The sequence below is a fragment of the Talpa occidentalis genome, unplaced genomic scaffold (genome assembly GCF_014898055.3).
Source record: "Talpa occidentalis isolate TD23 unplaced genomic scaffold, MPIMG_talOcc4v2.1 talOcc4.11, whole genome shotgun sequence".
Classification (NCBI taxonomy): Eukaryota; Metazoa; Chordata; class Mammalia; order Eulipotyphla; family Talpidae; genus Talpa; species Talpa occidentalis.
In genome coordinates this window covers 31,033,091-31,051,441 of record NW_023601104.1, presented here as the reverse complement: position 1 = coordinate 31,051,441, position 18,351 = coordinate 31,033,091, and the positions used below count along the sequence as shown (strand labels likewise).

The following is an 18,351-nucleotide window of genomic DNA, read 5'->3' as shown; positions in this document are numbered from 1 at the left end:
GATGTTTTATTGTGACAAATTTTAAACATGTGCAAAATAGACAGACAAAAAATAATGAAACCCATATACCATTACCCAGCCACCAAAACATTAAAATGTGGCCATCTCTCTCCCATTCACATCACCAGCTACCCGCCACTCTGCCCCAGATTTTTTGAAACAAATCCCAGACATCATATCCTTCCATCTGTAAACTTTTCAGTAGTAATCATTCAATTTTTCATTTGGTTTTTTTTCACTTGTAGTCTAAGGAAGCCAAAGACATCAATAATTCAACTAAAAACCATTCTGATTTGGCAATGTGTATTGATACGGAGAACAAGGGAAGAGTGTCTAAAAGCTACAGCATCTGAAGAAACCTTTTCATTTCCTCCCATCCTTTTTGTGGTAAATGCAATAGAACCCAAGTAAAATTTCACATGTTATCATATACGTACCAATAGCATATAACAAATAACATATAACCAGTAACATACAATCATTCTCACTCCTGCACCTCCCCTTCCTCTGTTTTTTTTTTTAAAGATTTTATTTATTTGTTTTTGCATAGAAGAACTGGGGTGTAGGCCAGAGGTGTGGGGGGTGAGAGGATTCACTAAGACAGTGGTAACAGAACAGGTGGATTAATGAAATACATTGCTGAGGGGAGACAGGAGAGACAGTAGGGGAGACAGGAGAGGTCTGCTGCACCATATATGGGTTAGCTTCCTGGCCGGGGATGGAACTCATGCTGCAGTGGCTGGTGATAGCTTGATAGCACTGAGACTTCAACCCCTGTGCCACCAGGGAGGCCCCCTCTTCCTCCTTTGTAAGTGACAGATCTGTGGTCAGCTTCCAAGGGTTACTTTTAAAGTTTGTCTTTGTCTGACCTTTTATATGGTTTTTCTATATTCCACATATAAGTGACATCATCCAGTATCTATCTTTCTCTTTCTGGCTTATTTCACTTAGCATAATCCCTTCCAGCTCCATCCATGTTGCTGAAAATGGCATGAGTTTGTCTTTGTTGATTGCTGAGTAGTATTCTGTTGTGCGTATGTACCACATCTTGATTCACCTGTTCGGGGGCACTTAGGTTCTTTCCATAATTGGGTTATAGTAAATAGTGTTGCAATAAACATGGGAGTACAGGTTTCCTTTTGAATAACTGTTTTTGTATTTGGGGGAAGATACCTAGGAGTGAAATTGCTGGGTCATGTGGCATATCCAATTTTAGTCTTCTGAGAAATCTCCACACAGCTTTCCAAAGGGACTGGACCAGTCTGCATTCCCAACAATAGTATAAGAGGGTTCCTTTCTCTCTACACCATTCCCAGAACTTGTTGTTTCTGGTTTTTTTGATATGAGCCATTCTCACTGGTATGAAATGGCACCTCATTGTGCTTTTGATTTCCATTTCCCTGATGATAAGTGATGAGAAACATTTTCTTTATGTGTTTATTGACCATCTGTATGTCTTCTTTGGAAAAGTGCCCATTTTTTTTTAAGATTGATTTATTTATGCATATAAGAACTGGGGTATAAGCCAGAGGTGCAGCGAGTGAGAAGGTTTACTCATAGGTATTTAACATTTTTTGGTGTAATTGTAAATGGGATGGTTTTCTTAATTTCTTCCTCTTTCTAGATCACTATTTGCATTATAGGAAGACCTTGGACTTGGGAAAACTGGACAGCCACAAGCAAAAGAATGAAACTAGACCACTATCTATACAATACACAAAACTTATTTAAAAATTGATTAAAGATTTGGCTGTAATACCTGAAGCCATACAACACATAGAAGAAAACATAAGTCATACACTCAATGACATCGACCTTAAAGATGTCTTTAGAGACATAACTCCAACAGTAAGGGAAACAAAAGCAGACATAAACATATGGGACTACATTATACTAAAAGGTTTCTGCACAGTGAAAGAAACTATCATCAAAACTGACAGCCTATTCAATGGGAGAAGGTATTTGCACATCAACAAAGGGTTAATATATGAACAACAAAAAACAATTTCCAAATGGGCAGAGGATCTGAATAAACACTTCTCCAAAGAATACATTCAGATGACCAACAAGTAAATGAAAAGATGTTCATCATCTCTCATTATCAGGAAAATAAATATAAATCAAAACAAGATATCACGCCTCACAAGTGTGAGAATGGCTATTATCCAAAAGATAGAAAACAAATGTTGGCGAGAATGTGGAGAGAGGGAACACTTGCACACTGTTGGTGGGAATGTAAACTGGTGCAGCCATGATGAAATGCAGTATGAGGATTCCTCAAAAAAATTAAAAATAGAATTTCCATTTGGTCCTTTTATCCTACATCTAGGTATTTACCCCCCAAAAAATACAAAACTCATATATATATATATATATATATATATATATATATATGTAATCTCGTGTTTATTGCAAGATTATTTACAATAGTCAAGGGCTGGAAACAGCATGTTTCCTGGATTGATGATTAGATAAAGAAAATGTTGTATATATAGACATCTATAAAAAAAAGAGATGAAACCCTGCGATTTGCAACAACATGGATGGGCATTATTATAGGATATTATGCTAAGTCAGATGGAAAAAGACAAACACCATACAATTTCACTCATAGGTGGTATATAGAATAGCCAAAAAAACAAATGAATGAATAAAACAAAAACAAACTTATAGATGCTAAGACCAAACTAATGATTACCAGAAGGAAAGGGGCAAGTGGGGGTGGGTAAGTCAGATATAAGGAGTCAATTGTAATGGTGAATGACAGAATTGGACTTTTACTAGTGAACTTAATGTAATATACATACATGTTGATTTATAATGATGCAAACCTCAAACATATAATGTTATAATGCAGTGTTTCTTCAATTTAATAATAATAAAAAATAGAGGGATATTGAAGAGTTCACAGAATGAATGGGAAGCTTGAGGAGACATAGGTGTAACAGGGATCCTCTAGACAGGAGAATGTGAACACCAACTTTTTTTTCTGTCATTTTGTTCAAGAGTCAAGTTCAAGGAAAGAGATCTCAATTGAACTTTAACTTCAGAGGCAGGGCAGAACATATAGGTTACTATATGTCCTTTTGCCTGACTATAGCAGGAGGTCCTGCTATAGAAGCAATTCCTCAAAAAAAAAAAAAAAAAAAAAATTCAAGGCACAGTTTTGAAGGGTGAAATAGAACTTGGGTAGCAACAAGAAAAGAAAAGTTATGTGGAGACATCTTAATGTACTATGCCAGTCTCCCTTCAAGAACTTTTTGCCCTACCTGTGGGAGGGCCAATAGCTTTCAGTTGTCAGAGCTTTCAGGACTTGCTTTTGCTGCAAAGAGCCCCTTCATCCTTGGTTACGACCCCCCAGGGTCATCCCATATTACTGTAATCAGGAGACAAAGGCCTGCCCATTCAATACCTCAGCACTGGAACAACTCTGTAGGGCCATTTTGTTTTAGAATTCCCAATGGGACTGATTTGAGGCTGTTGTTGAGTCTGCATCACAGCTCAATGTTTCTCTATACTTATTCCTACTTTCTATCTCTCCTTTCCATAGATATTGATTCTACATTAATTTAAAAAAATAAACACCCTAAATGCTAAACTGAGTCTCAGAGTCAACTTCCTGGAAAACCCAACCTATGACATTTCCACTTACTAATTCTGTCTCACTCCCAACTTCCACATCCTTACCACAACAAATGCTTCACATAACTGTCTTTTTACTGTGGTAAAATATATATATATAATAAAAAATTATCAATTTTAATAATTTTAAGGGTTCAATTTAGCAGCATTAAATACATTTGCATTGTGGTGTGACCTTTTAATGTTTTTTTCCCCTAAAGATTTATTTATTTATGCATACAAGAGCTGGGGTACAGGTCAAAGATGGGGAGGGGGTGAGAGGATTCACCAGAGACAGAGTGGGGAACAGAACAGGCAGATTGACCGAAGTACACTGCTGAGGGGAGCAGCAGGCAAGACAGGAGAGGTCTGCTGCACCATGTGGGTTGCTCCCTGGCAGGGATTGAACTCGTGCTACAGAGGCTGCGGATTGCTTCATAGTGCGGTGCTTAACCCCCTTGTGCCATCAGGGAGGTGCCTTTTAATGGTTTTTTATGAACATTTAAAATCACAGATGCACAAAATATTAGAACTGGAAAAGACTATTAGAGCTAGCAAACATGAAAATAAAGAAACAGAAAATTTGATATAGGTGAGAGAGCAAAATAAAGTAGGCATGTCCCCCTTCTTTGACAAGTGAGCAAAAAGCATAAGCCTGGGGCTCCTTTAGGGATTCCAGTTCCCTTCTGCTTCTCTCAGGCAGGTGTCTCTCCATGCTGAGAGTAATTGTGGATTTTTATTTTGCTATACCATGGAACCAAACACAAACCAACTACTTCATCTGGTCTCAATGAAGAAATAGTCCAAATACTAGAGAAAAATTTATCTGGGTGGGACTTAATAAAAGATGGTATGACAGGAACAGCTTGAGGCCTTCCCAAGGAATTTTCAAGGGTAATTTTGACTACATCCAATTTTCATCTCACATGCTGAGTGAGATGGAGCCTCCTTTACAGTTGCCTGCACTGTGGTAGTACAGCATTAACCAAACACCAAGATGTTGCTTTAAAAAAAAAAAAGGTAAATGGGAGTTCAAGAAAAGAATGACAAACTGAAAGAAGTTCTTGTTAGAGACTCTATGAGTTTCTATATACTTATGACTCTCTAGAGCAGTGCTTTCCAATGGAAATACAATGCTAGCCACTTGTGTAATTTTAATTTTTCTAAAAGCCACATTTTTTACAAAAGTAAAAAAAAAAGAAGTGAAGTTAATAAGATAATTCATTTATCCCAATATAGATCCAAAACCTTGCCATTTCAACATGTAATCAATACAATTATTAATGACATATTTTACATTTTTTCCATATTGTGTTTTGTATACTTCTAATGCCTCTCAATTTGAACTGACCACATTTCAAGTGCTTAAGAGTCACATAAGAATAGTGATATCTTTCTTAGACAGTGTAGGTCTCAACAAATTCTCTGATAACAGAGAAATGTTTCAAAATTGATCTACTTAGGTAACATGTGAGTGAAAGATGCAGAAATACTCGGTAGCAAAACATTACCTACCAGATCTGAGGAAGATTTCGATGTACCCTTTTTTTTTAAAAAGCAAGCTAAGAGGAAACCCAAACCTAACTATATAATGTACCTTTAGTAGAGAGAAGCAACATCTCCTGGGGCAGAAAATGAATCAACAGTTTCCAATTTCCCAACAAGTGGGTGAATCATTAAGGTCTTGCAAGGGTAATTCACAGTGCATTCCAATCAAGTCTGTAAATTATAGACAAGAAGTCTATTATTCAAACCTCACTGACATCCATCCTGGAGGAGAAAACAGCACTAGCTAATAGAAAATGCATGAAAAAATACCCAAGTATTTAACTGTTAATTTAATTTAAAACAACAAACTCTACTTTTTATAATAACATAACAAATGGAAGCGTTCAATATTTATTTCTTTGAAATGAAAATATGGAATTAAAAGCAGCATTATGAAAAATGGATCGATTTTAAAGCCTCAAACTCCCATCTACTAATTCTATGCATACATAAAATTAAAAGAAAGGACTCATAGATTCTTATACTCTTAGGTAGATCATTGTCTCTCTCACACACAGACACACACACACACACCCAAAACACACACACAATTCTGCATTTGATACATTTTTTTAAAGTCACTTTTTTTTTAAGATTTATTTATTTTATGCATACAAGAACTGGGGTACAGGCCAGAGGTGTGCGGGGTGAGAGGATTCACCAGAGACAGAGTGGGGAACAGAACAGGCAGATTGACCGAAGTACACTGCTGAGGAGAGCAGCAGGCAAGTCCGGAGAGGTCTGCTGCACCAAGTGGGTTGCTCCCTGGCTGCCCTAGAGTAGAAATCGTGCAGCAGAGGCTGTGGACGGCTTCAAAGGTTGCGTCTTAACCCCTTGCGCCACCAGGGAGGCACTGATACAGACATTTTGAATTAGAAATTCAACATAAGGGCCTCCCTGGTGGCGCAGGTGGTTGAGCGCAGCACTGTGAAGCTGTCCCCAGCCTTGGCAGCGTGGGTTCGATCCTGGCTGGCTACCGAAAATCCCATCTGGCGAAACAGACCTCTCCTCTCCTGTCTTGCCTGCTGCTCCCCTCAGCAGTCTATTTCGTCAGTCTGCCTGTTCTGTTACCTGCTCTGTCTCTGGTGAATCATCTCACCCTCCAGTGCTGGCTTGTATCTGGCTTGTACTCCAGTTCTTGTATAAATAAATACATCTTAAAAAAAAATTCAGCATAAAACCTTTTCCATAATTAGTGAAACCTGCAGGGTCTTGGCAGCAGCAAACTAGGGAACTGACGTGCTAGAAACACCTTCAAAACCCATAGACACAGAAATCTATGGGAAAGCAACTTGTTGCAGATAGGCTCAACATCAGAAATTAAAAATCTCATGAGGAAATAAACCATCAGAGGCATATTGAAAGAGTGAGAGGCAGAAACAACAAATAGGGAAAAGTGTACTCCCCAAACTCAAGATAATAATCTGAAGAGATTTTTAACTAAATTTACCCAAAATTTTTGAAGATTTATAAATTTCAAGACCACATGAAAAAACAGACACTATATGAAAAAATACCAACATGGTAAAAAGAAGCACCCTAAATTTCAGAAACAAAAAATATAATCATTGAGAAAAACACTTTGACAGATTACACAGCATATTAGATTTAGCTGAAAAGAAATTAATGAATTAGAAGCTGGTTATAAAAAGAAACCACCCCAAAATACAGCAAAGATATAGAGATTTTAAGAAATTACATCAGAGATATAGGAGATAAAATGAGATGATCCCACACACCTAATAGAAGTTACAAATAAAGAAAATGGGGAGAGACAATATTTGGGGAAATATGGATGAAATTTTAAAGATTTGGGTTTGTTTGGTTTTTTAATTGAAGAAGCCCACCAGTCAAGCAGGAAAAGTGACAATACACCCTCACCTGGCACATTTTTTGTGAAATAGTAGAGCATCAAAGAGAAAAATCTTGAAAATGCCAGAGATGTGATAAAACTTATTTTCAAAGGCAAGATCTATTTATCAAATTTATAGCAAACTTCTAAAGAGCAATAAAAGCTAGAAGATTGGAATACCATCTCCAAAGTGCTAAGGAGGCAATGAGTTAAGAGTATCACACTCTTCTACATTTACTCAAGACATTTCCAGACACACAAAGACTGAGACAGGAATAAAAATATTTTTAACCAATGATTTTAGATATGTTTATATTTGAGATTATAAACTCAAAGATCTGGTTTTTAAAAGAGGGAAATCTTCATGCAAACATTAGCTCTTATGTCATATGTCTTTATGTAAGAAATTCTAGGAATTGTGTTTGAATTTAAAAGAATGACATATCTATCTCCAAGCCTTTCTTTCGGTACAACTCTGTGTCTCCATCTTAAAACAGACCAACCAAGGGCTTCTTTCTTGTTCCTCCATCTGCCTGCTCCTCTCTCGTTCTTTTTCTGTCTCTTTATTCTTTCATTTTCTTTCTCGACATGCTTCTGTATCTTTTTCCTAATTGTGAATGCTGGAAAATATTTTAAATTATTTGAGAAGTGATATAGAGGAAAGAGTACAGGCTTCAGATCAGTTAGACTGGGATTCAAGTCCTTGTTCCTCACTTTCAAGCATTGGGAAACTTAAACAAAATTTACTCCTCTCAAGGTTAATTCTTCTTACCTGTGAAGTGTCCAGCCCAGAGTTGAAGGGATTCCCTGAGAATAACCAACACTGAGTAAATATCTGGAAATTTTCTCAATAGAGTTTTCTGATCTTATCTTTGGAAGCAACTGAGTGAAAAGTTTGTTTCTCTCAAAATATTCTTTATTTCTATTTCTCTCAAAAAACTACTTTATACTAAGCAGTCCAGAGCTTATTTCCTTCCATTAATAGTGAGTTTTTAAAAGATTTTGAGATATATTAACTTGTAATATTGTATTATTTTCAGGTGTATACAACATGTTTTGATATATACACACACAAAGGATCACCACTGCCACCTATTTCTCCAACCCCATGTCCCCTGCCACTGGCAATCACTCATCTGTTCTCTGATTCTATGCATTTCAGGGTGTTGTCTTTTATTTTTTGATTGCACATATAAATGGGATCATACAGTATTTTTCCTTCTTTGACTTCTTTCATTTATTTCAACATCCATCCATTTGTTGCAAATGACAGGATTTCCTTCTTTTTTATTATTAGTAGGTTTATTGAAGGAAACCATTTCTCACTCATCAGTTTTTCCCAAACTGTGTTCTAAAAGAACACTAGTGTCCTAGAATATAGCCTATTTTTTTTTTTTTTACAGAGGCATGTTTTATTTATTTATTTGTTTGTTTTGCCTGTTTTGTTTATACATGCACTGGGTACAGTCAGAAGCGCAGGAGGGTGAGAGAATTCACCAGAGCCAGAGCAGGGAGCAGAGCAGGCAGAAGGACCGAAGTACACTGCTGAGGGGAGCAGCGGGCAGCAGGAGAGGTCTGCGCGCCATGTGGGATCCTCCTCCGGTGGCCGGGGAGCAGCCGGGGATCGAACCGGCTCCGCAGAGACCGCGGGCAGCTTCGCAACCCAGCGCTCAACCGCTGCGCCACCGGGGAGGCCCCTAGAATATAGCCTATTAAAGGCAACTCTGAGCAATTTGTGTGAGCAACTTTAACTCAATGTTTCCCATCACTAGTTGCCTATACTCATTTTCCTATATCATCTATTAACACCCTGCATAACATACAAACAGTCTCTGTAGAAAATATTAATCAAGAGAGATGGATAGACGTCTACACACTTCAAGCAGCTTTCCAAAAATAGAACTTTTTTCAACAGAGAGATAAGAGCTAAGAAGCATTTAGTTAAAAGTACATTCTTTGGTAAGGAACGGAAGAATTTTAATTTGGTGTTTTGGATCATCTTGGTTTTGGTAGATTTATTCTATTTCTTTTTTAATGGGAGACTAGTCAGTGAAAGGACACTAATTAAGAAAACCCAAAGTACCGAGCACAAAGACAAATCACACTCACTTTCTTAAACCTCAATTTTCTTGTCACTAATGTGAAAGACTCGAGGCTATTTTACAGGCTTGCTGTGAGTATCCAATAAGATTATTCATGTGAAAGTGAATTGCATAGCAAAGCAGCTTGGACTGGTTAAAAAATAATGCCTTCAGGATACTCTGGATTGTGGGGATGGGAATGAGGGATGTTTAATGGTTCTACACAGAAATAATCGTGGATGCACAACTGGGCTGGGGAGCTATTTGAGCTCAGAGCTTACCAGGGTCTAATTTTTCTTTCCAAAGGAATTTTAAGGGTATACAAAGCACTGAGATTAGATGACCCAGGCCTGGAGATGCGGGCAAGTTGGAAGAAGGAAAGAACACACACCACCACTTACCTCATAGGACTGTTAAGAGGGCATTGTAAACAGATAATAAATGTCATCTATTAGTAGAGCAGAAAATATTGTACTATTTGAGAAAAAGAATCCTAAATATATAATGAAAGGCACTGATGCCCACTTACAGAACTAAAAACAGGCAGAGAATTACCAAAAAAACAGAGTATCTACTGAAAGAAAAAAAATAAAAGATATGTTAAGGAAACACAGAGCACAAAATAAAATAACTAAAATTATACACAATAATTGAAAAAATAAACATGAACAAGATAAACTCACTTATTGAAAGAAAAAGACTCAAATTGAACAAAAAAATTGAATCAGTCTACAAAACCTACATCTAAAACCAGCAATTGATAAAACCCAACAAAATTGATTTAAAAAAGATGTCTTTAAGTCCAGCGTTAGTGGGAAAATAAATTGATATAACATTTCTATAAGGAAATTAGCCTGCTTTATCAAAATGTACAATGTATACACCAGTGTATCAAGCTAGTCTACTTCTAGAAATTAGTCTGAAATAAACGCAGAAAGCCAAACTGAACACAGGATATTTATTATTGTTTATAGTATCAAAACCCGTAAACAACCTAAAAGCCACTAAGAGGAGACTAGTTGAGTGAGTAAATAATGATTTCTAAATATCCTGAATGGTTGGTCAGTATTAACAATCATGACACTAGTCTATTGTTAGTAACTTGGAAATCTATCCACTGTATTTTCTCAGTGAAAATAGCAATTACAGAACATGTACATCATGGTCCCAGGAATGTGAACTGTATACATATATCTCTATGTCCATCCACAGGATGTCTAAAGAACCTTACCAAGACCATTATGGCTGTTGTTCTGAGTGGTGGGATTTGGGAAATGATTTTATTTCCTACTTAGTACTTTATTTTGGGAAAACCAATGATCATGAGAAGCCCATGTCTGTGTGTGTATATCTGAACACTTATAAGCCTTTAAAACTGCTGGGTCATCTTCACAAGATCCCAAATGCTTCTATGCTTCATTTCTATCATTCTCCAAATGATAAGGTTTAGATAAGGGGAAACAACCATTGGCTATCAGGAAAGCTGTGTCCAGACAGCTTCCTGCCGAGAGAGACCAACAGGGCCTGGTCCTGTAGACCAAGCAGCCCTGTGTCATCTCTAGGGTTGTATTTAAAGCAACTATTGGTACTAGAATTGAAGAGTTACTGAATGTAGGCCCTTCTATTTGTTTGTTTGTGTGTGTGTGTGTTCACTTGTTTGTTTATAAAATTGTCTTGGCTTCCATGATGCTTGTAATAGAGGAAGTAGGATTTCCCCCAAATTAGAAGGCTAAAGTGACTAATTTCAGGGACTTCCTGAGGCTGCTCTGTGCACTGGGCAGCTGTGCAAGGCAGCTGTCAAGCAGCAGTGGGTTCTTGCAGCCATGGGTCTGTCTGCAGCACTGAGACAGGGTGAGCCTGTAAGGAGTCTCCCAATGCTTTTATTTATTGTTTTACTCTACAAAAAAAAAAAAAAAAAAAAGCTTCAATTACTTTTGTAAAAGCACCCAAGCTATTTTGTAAAGGATGGAGTTGTCAACACTTTCAGAATATGATAAGAAGTGAGATGGGCTCAGTGGGTGTAGCAAGAGCGAGCTAGTGAGTGACCTGGGCAAGAGCAGCATCTTTGTAGTGGGGGGAGGAAGGGTAGCCTTAAGAGGGAGGGGGAACTGAGAACAGAGGAGGTGAAGAGAGTGAGTTTGGACAATTATTTCTGGAAGTTTGGTCATGAAGAAAAGGCAGGAGACAAAAGAACAAGTGCCTGAAGAGAGGGAGGAATAGGAGGCAAGAAGGAAAAAACTTAATTTTTGTTTTAATCATAAAGAAGCCTGTAGATAAGAATTGTATGATCTGGCCAAAAAAAGGGGTTGCTCCATATTAAGTGTCTGAGAGGAGGAAAGGAATGAAAACTGAGCACCTGGGAAGGAGATAACCTTAAACAGAAAGGAATATTATAACTATGGGCCAGGAGGCTAAGTCATATGAAGATCAAAAGGAGATATTTCTCTCCAATAAAAGAGATTGAAATAAAGATGACTCTGCAGGGTCTCCCTGGTGGCGCAAGGGGTTTAGCACAGTACTATGAAGCTGTCTGCAGCCTCTGAAGCACGAATTCAATCCCCGGCTGGCCAGGGAGCTACCCACATGGTGCAGCAGACTTCTCCTGTCTTGCCCGCAGCTCCCCTCAGCAATGTATTTCAGTGAATCTGCCTGCTCTGCTCCCCAATCTGTCTCTGGTGAATCCTCTCACAATCATCCCCTCCCCTGCACCTCTGGCCTATACTCCAGTTCTTGTATGAATAAATAAATAAATCCTTAAAAAAAATAAAGATGACCCTGCAGAGGCCAGAGCCACTGTTTTTAAGAGGAAAGTACAACTTTTAACATAAATAGTGATGCATCATGTAACAGCTTTTTGGCCAATCACAGACTGAATATGTGACGGTGTAACCGATGGGCCACATATTCCACACAGCTGAGCTGTGCAGCGGGCTGTATCATTGAGGTTTGTGTAAGTACACTCTTCGCCTTTGCAGTGATGAAATGGCCTGAAGACACATTTCTCAGAACATAGCCCCATGTCAAGTGATAAATGACTGAGGTCTTGAACTGGATACACTCACCCTGTTCGATCTTGAAATGGAAAAGCTGTCTGCAATGGAAGTGTCCATTACCTTGACTGTGGTGGTTTCACAGGCATATCGACATCTAAAACTCATCAGATTATATGCTTTAACATAGCTCAGTTTATATCAGTTTTACCTCTGGAAAGAATTTGGGGGGTAATTTTAAACTGGTATGCCTCGGTCAACAGTGGTTGAACATAAGAGGGGAAATGATTTTCCTACCTGAGCTTTAATTCTATGGTTCTGTTTTTCTCCATATTTTCTCAGATGACAGAGCTCTTATTTATAGGCATTAAAAGAAAGCAAATAATTATAGGCACAAAGATACAGGCAAATGGATGTGCAAAGGTTAAATTAAGACCCAGAGCTGCTGAAATACTCTCAGTGCCTAACTAACCAGCATTATAGACTTAGTCAGAGAAAGGACAAGATAGCAGGACAAAGTATTTCCTGGCCGCCATGTGGGGGCCATGTATGGGATTGTCTGGTGGTAAAGATTACAGTTGCTGCCATCCAGAAAGAAGGTTTTTTTTTTTTAATCTATTTTTGTAAATGGATCAGTGTCTGGACAGATATGACACCACAGGCCAAGAAGAGGCAAAGGGAGCAGAATTGAGACAAAGCTCTTCTACACCACATGCAGGTTTGAGGACTTTCCTGCAGGCTGGATAGAGTGAGCCTGGGCTCCTGACCCATCACAGAGGAGGTTGTTGGTTCCTCTGTTCACTCCTCAGTGTCACTTTGTTTTTTTCCTCTGGTTCTCTTTCCACATTTGCCCAATCAATTAAATAGTCAGTCTTGCCTGCTTCTCAGAATAAAAGTGCAAGATTCCAATGAAAACATTGAAAAAAGTAAAAGAGGCAACGATGAGTTCTCGTTCCAACTGCAATAATTTGGCCACATGGGTACATAGGTGATAATGTAGGTTCCCTGGTTTGTGAAAAGTTCTACATCACCTGGGTCTCTGCCTCTCAGGTACTTGGAGGCCAGTTTTGTTGACCCATAAATGACTCTTTCCTCACATCCCAAAACCTACCTACCTTAATTATCATAATACCGCTATAAGGTAGACACTGTTAGCCCCACTTCACAGCTGTATAAAAAGAGGTGCAGAGAGGTTAAGTGCCTTTTCTTGGGTTACACCTTAATGCAGAAGATCTGGCGTTAGAATCCATGACTCAAAAGACCAACACCTGGCATCCTCTATAATAGTCATTAGTCACATGTGACTTTTAAAATTCAAATTAATTCTAATTAAACTAAAGAAAAACTTTCAGTTGCTCAACAGTCATATTTCAAGTGCTCAACTGCCTTGTGTTGCTACATACTAGACAGCACCAGTGTAGAACACCTATCATCACAGGGTTCTGATGGACAGTCTGCTAGCATATTAATATCATGCCTCAGTAAGCTACAGTTGGACAGATAAAATACTTACCTTTACTTGATTCTGGTCCTCTTCTATGTTTACTGTCTAATTCTGAATCTTCTCTCTAGTCCCCCTTCAGTTTCTTTGCTAAGCACCCAGAGTGCATGCCCGTGCTGACTGTTGGCTCTGCAGGGGACCCAGTGCACGGAAATTGTTGATGACAAAGGACTGATGCCTATACTTTCCCCAAGCCCAGGAGACAACAGCTCTGAAATAATCTGCAGTGACAGCACAGGGTGGGAAGCAAACAGGCTGTTTCTGCAAATCTGCTGTATTTTTGCCAGATCTATCAGAAATAGACAGAAGGAGGAAAGAAAAAGGGAGAAAGGAAGAAGTGAGGTGAGCAGGAAGAGAGCAGTGGGGCTAAAGACAGCGAAAACTTGGAGATCAAATTATCTACTTTTAGGGCCTCCCTGGTGGTGCAGCGGGTTGAGCGCTGCGCTGTGAGGCTGTCTGCAGCCTCTGCAGCGCGGGTTCGATTCCTGGCCAGCCAGGGAGAGTCCCACATGGTGCGTAAGACCTCTCCCGTCTCGCCCACTGCTCCCCTCAGCAGGGTATTTCAGTCCGTCTGCCTGTTCTGCTCCCCACTCTATCTCTGGTGAATCCTCTCACCCTCCCACGCCTCTGACCTGTACCCCAGCTATTGTATAAATAAAAAATAATCTTTAAAAAAAAACTACTTTTAGTTCCTCCAGGCACAAAAGTTTATTCTCTAAAACCATGAAGAAGAGAGACTTCACATGCCATTCATTCCTAAGAAATTTAGACTATGTATACATTAAATGTATCATGAATATATAACAGGGATCCAAACATGTGTTAAAACTACATCTTCCAAGTAGGAAGACCACAGAATAAATGTTGGGCTAAAGCACTACTTAAAAACAAACAAACAAAAAAAAGAGGAAATAGTAAAAGGCCATGGGGGGGTCATTCTCCTCACCTGTTTCTGTCAAGCTAAATTGGTACTTTGGTACTCGCCCCACTTTGGTACTCGTCCTCTCCAGAAGTCCTGATATGCACAGGAGAAACATTTTAAGACCCATAAAATTTCTGTACTCTTTCTTACATTATACCCTCTAAACCACAAACTGTCCACCCCATTGAAATGTAACAAGTTAAGACTTGCATTGCTTTTACTGGTTACCATTCTCCAGCAGTTTATGCAATGTAGGAAGTAGTATCTTTAGAACATTATAAAACACTCCTTAAGTAATCTGGAGGTTCTCCATTGCAAGGCCCTGCCTCACTCATTTTAAAATACTCCCTCTTAATCTTTAATTTGAAATTTTTGCAGCTGCTTCAGCACTTCCTTCCCAGAGAGAACTGTGGCCTCCCTCCAAACAACTACACTTCCTCTAAGTATCCAGGTTTGTTTTGGTTTTACCTAATTGAGCTGTCACCCTCGGAAAGACTGCTAGCAAAGCCTGCAGGCAGGAAAACAGGAATGGGCCCCTGTGGTACTAAACCCAAGAGGAGGGAGCTTAGAAACCACTGGGAGGAGTGGTTGGGTGAAAAGGGGCAAGCCTCCTTGGGATTCCTGGTTCTACCCTATTGGGACACATATGACACTGGAAGCCTGAGCTTACAGTTTCTCAGAAACCTAGTACTTTGCTCTGTTGTCTCAATGACTCACATGATAATTTTCCAGGCTTTCAAACTGGGTCAACAAGCTTTGTTTGTCCAGCGAGCTCCCCGGGGAGGTCACTCTAAGAAAAGCAGGTTGAATGGGGATATTTGGCCAGGTGATTCTTTTTGCTGACTTTTAGCCTGAGGAAATATAACCAGTATTCAGGCCAGGAGTTTGGAGAATTAGAAGCTGCCCAGCACTGGGATGGATGGACATCCATCAGTGTTATGAGTTAAGTGTTAATATTTAACACTGCTAACGATGGCTCTCTCTGTATTATAGAAGCCAAAATGTCCACTCCACAGAGACCTGGCAGCCAGTAAGCTTTTGCTATGAATCTAGTCATGGAAATTTCTGTTCTCTACTCACTAACTCTGTGAGTATGACTTGATCTATTTCTTATTTTATTAAGCAATGGAGTCTGTCTAGGTCAGTATCACTCAAATTTGAGAAGTCTCAGACCCCCAAAACATACCTGAAGATTTAAGGACCCCAATTTTTATAGTTTAGAATTAGGATTTCACAGCAGATTAAGATTATTCACAAATATCCACCAACTAATGAAGGGATAAACAATGGGATACAATGGAAAAATATTTAACCATAAAAAAGAATGCAGTGTTGATATAGGATATAATATAATGAACCTTGAAAACATTTTAAATGAAAGAAGACAGACACAAAAGACACCTATCATTCCATTTGCACAAAGTGTCCAGAATAGGAAAGTCTAAGAAGACAGAAGTAGAGTGGTGGTTGCCAGGAGCTGGGGGAGAGGGAAGTAGGTTATAACTGCTAAATGGCATAAGAATTGGGGGTGGGGGCTAATAATGAAAATATTCTGGAATTCTGTAGTAATAATGGTTGCACTAATTTGTGAATGTACTAAAAACTACTAAGTTGTATATTTCAAGGGAATGGATTTTTATGGTTTATGAGCTACATCTCAATTTTTTAAAAAGGTTACATATTATTTTAGTTGACTACTGGGTTACAAGATAAATACTTGGATGTGAGACAGTGAATCCTTGTGTCCAGATTCACTTATGAGGTGGCTGGCTAGGTAACCCAGAAAGCATTTATATTTTCGGATGATCACAGAATGACATCAAAAATTTTAAATGGTCATAAATAACTTCTAAGCCCCAAGAACTCATCAGGGGAACTCCGAAAGGTCAATGAAGTCTGGCTGACAAATATGGCCCAGATAAACTCCCAGGATTTGTTACCCTTTTACATAAGGTGTGAAGAGGACTTTTCATAAGTTGCTTTCTTTCTAAAGATGAAGTCTAGCCAAAGACACGAGGGGATCTACAGGTTCCTTGGCTTAGTCTTGATAACATAAGCAAATTACTCTCCATCTACACTCCAGGTATTTGATCAAGCATGTGCACTATGAGAATGGAAATGCATAAGCCCCATCATGAGATGAAAATGTAGTTTGATACTAGGTAACTTAATGTGGAAAAACCTCCAAGGAAAGGGAACTTGCATGAGCAAGGGGACTTTCCCACATGTTCTGTTTGGACATGGGCAATACTCTTGGAGTATAAGAAGTGGTTTGTGGCTGACTTTTCTACTTATTTTTTTAAAAGATTATGCATACAAGAACTGGGGTACAGGCCAGAGGTGGGGGAGGTGAGAGGAGTCACCAGAGACAGAGTGGGAAGCAGAATAGGCAGAATGATTGAAATACACTGCTGAGGGGAGCAGCAGGCGAGTCAGGAGAGGTCTCCTGTGACATGTGGGTAAGCTCCCTGGCTGGGGATCGAATTTGTACTGCAGTGGCTGTGGATAGCTGCATAGGTTGTATCTTAACCCCTTGTGCCATGAGGGAGGCCCCCTTTTCTAGTTATTGAGCTGGAGGTCAATTGTCCTGACTCTAATCTTTTGTTTTCTCACGTAGAACAAAAAAATCAGGAATTATTCCAACTCTTGGGGTGGTTATTTAGATGAATTCAGTTCATCAAACTTTTACTGAATACCTGTCTTTTCATGCATTAGATATGCATCTACTCTGGGGAGGAAATCATTTGGCCCCTAAGCCTCATGGAGCCCACAGTTTGATGGGGGAGACTGCTACAATGAGTGTTATGGAAAAAATACTTTTTGTTGAAAGAACTTTGAAAACTATCCAGTGCTATAAAATATAGGGTAATAATCTTGATAATATGATGAGTTAATAGTTGATCTGATTCCTGGCTCTGGCTATTTTCTTAAAAAAAAGTTCAAAGAACTAAGCATTTATCTGTGTGTTGACTGAACTCACCAAATCCCAAAGACATTTACATGTTTTGTCCACTAGGTGTCTCATTATTTTGCAAGAAAATAGAAAAGAACGTTTCCACCTGTGTCACCAGTCAGATGTAGTAAAATCTCAGCCCTTTTCTAGCAACCTAAAATACAGCAGTGTGGCTGTCTTGTTTGGGAAGTAATGGAAGATATTTTTGTGCATTCTCTCCCCTCATAATCCATGAGCCAGCAAACTGCTTCCCGAGAAAGCCAGATGAACTAAAAATTCTTCCATAAAGTGAGAACTGAGACCTTATGGACAACTGCACTGCGTCCCTAGGGGTTTCCTGGGCTAGCGTTTAGTTGTTGCCTGTGTATGAGATGACATCCCTATACCATGCTATCTGTGTGCCCAGGCAGAACGTGTTCTTACCTATCATAGTTGTCAGTCACAGGAGTGATTTTCACAATATAATCCATGGCCTCTTCTTGCACTGTGAATTTCAGGTGTAAATGATAAACAATTATCACAATATTTTCATGACCTATGACAGAATCCTTGGTCTCTAAGTAACATCACAGAGGAAGGCTCCAGATAATAAATAGGAGACTGAACACCTTCAAAACCTATTATAAGCATTCATTTCACCAGGCTTTCATGCTCTATGAATGGGACTGTAAATGGCTATAAATTTTGTGCAATGTCATTTGTAATATCTATCATGAATGTATTTCAAAGTTTATATTCATTAATCCTATAGGTTTCAGTGTCTCAAAAGGGAAGAGATGGTCTAAAGAAAGAAACTTTATTAAAAGGACTCCTTACAGAGGAGTATAAACAAGAATGTTGAGGCACTTAGAGAAGAAAAAAAGTAGGAAGCTGTTACCATTCC

General features: G+C 38.9%; 1 protein-coding gene across 3 annotated transcripts in view; it reads right to left on the bottom strand.

Moving 5' to 3' along the window:
• The window catches only part of RAB11A (RAB11A, member RAS oncogene family), a 54,664-nt gene extending 36,677 nt beyond the window's left edge, over positions 1-17,987 (bottom strand). Inside the window, exons 1-2 of one of the 3 annotated variants that reach the window (XM_054688184.1) lie at positions 17,892-17,987; positions 14,540-14,608 (exon numbers count right to left, since the gene is read on the bottom strand). In XM_054688184.1, coding sequence (XP_054544159.1) covers positions 14,540-14,608; positions 17,892-17,898 — 76 coding nt within the window. In that variant the 5' untranslated portion in view covers positions 17,899-17,987. Of the gene's footprint in view, positions 1-5,218; positions 5,341-13,605; positions 13,883-14,539; positions 14,609-17,891 lie in introns of those variants that run through there. The other 2 variants (XM_054688187.1, XM_054688188.1) reach the window with 2 other exon arrangements.
• Positions 17,988-18,351: the final 364 nt, after the last annotated feature.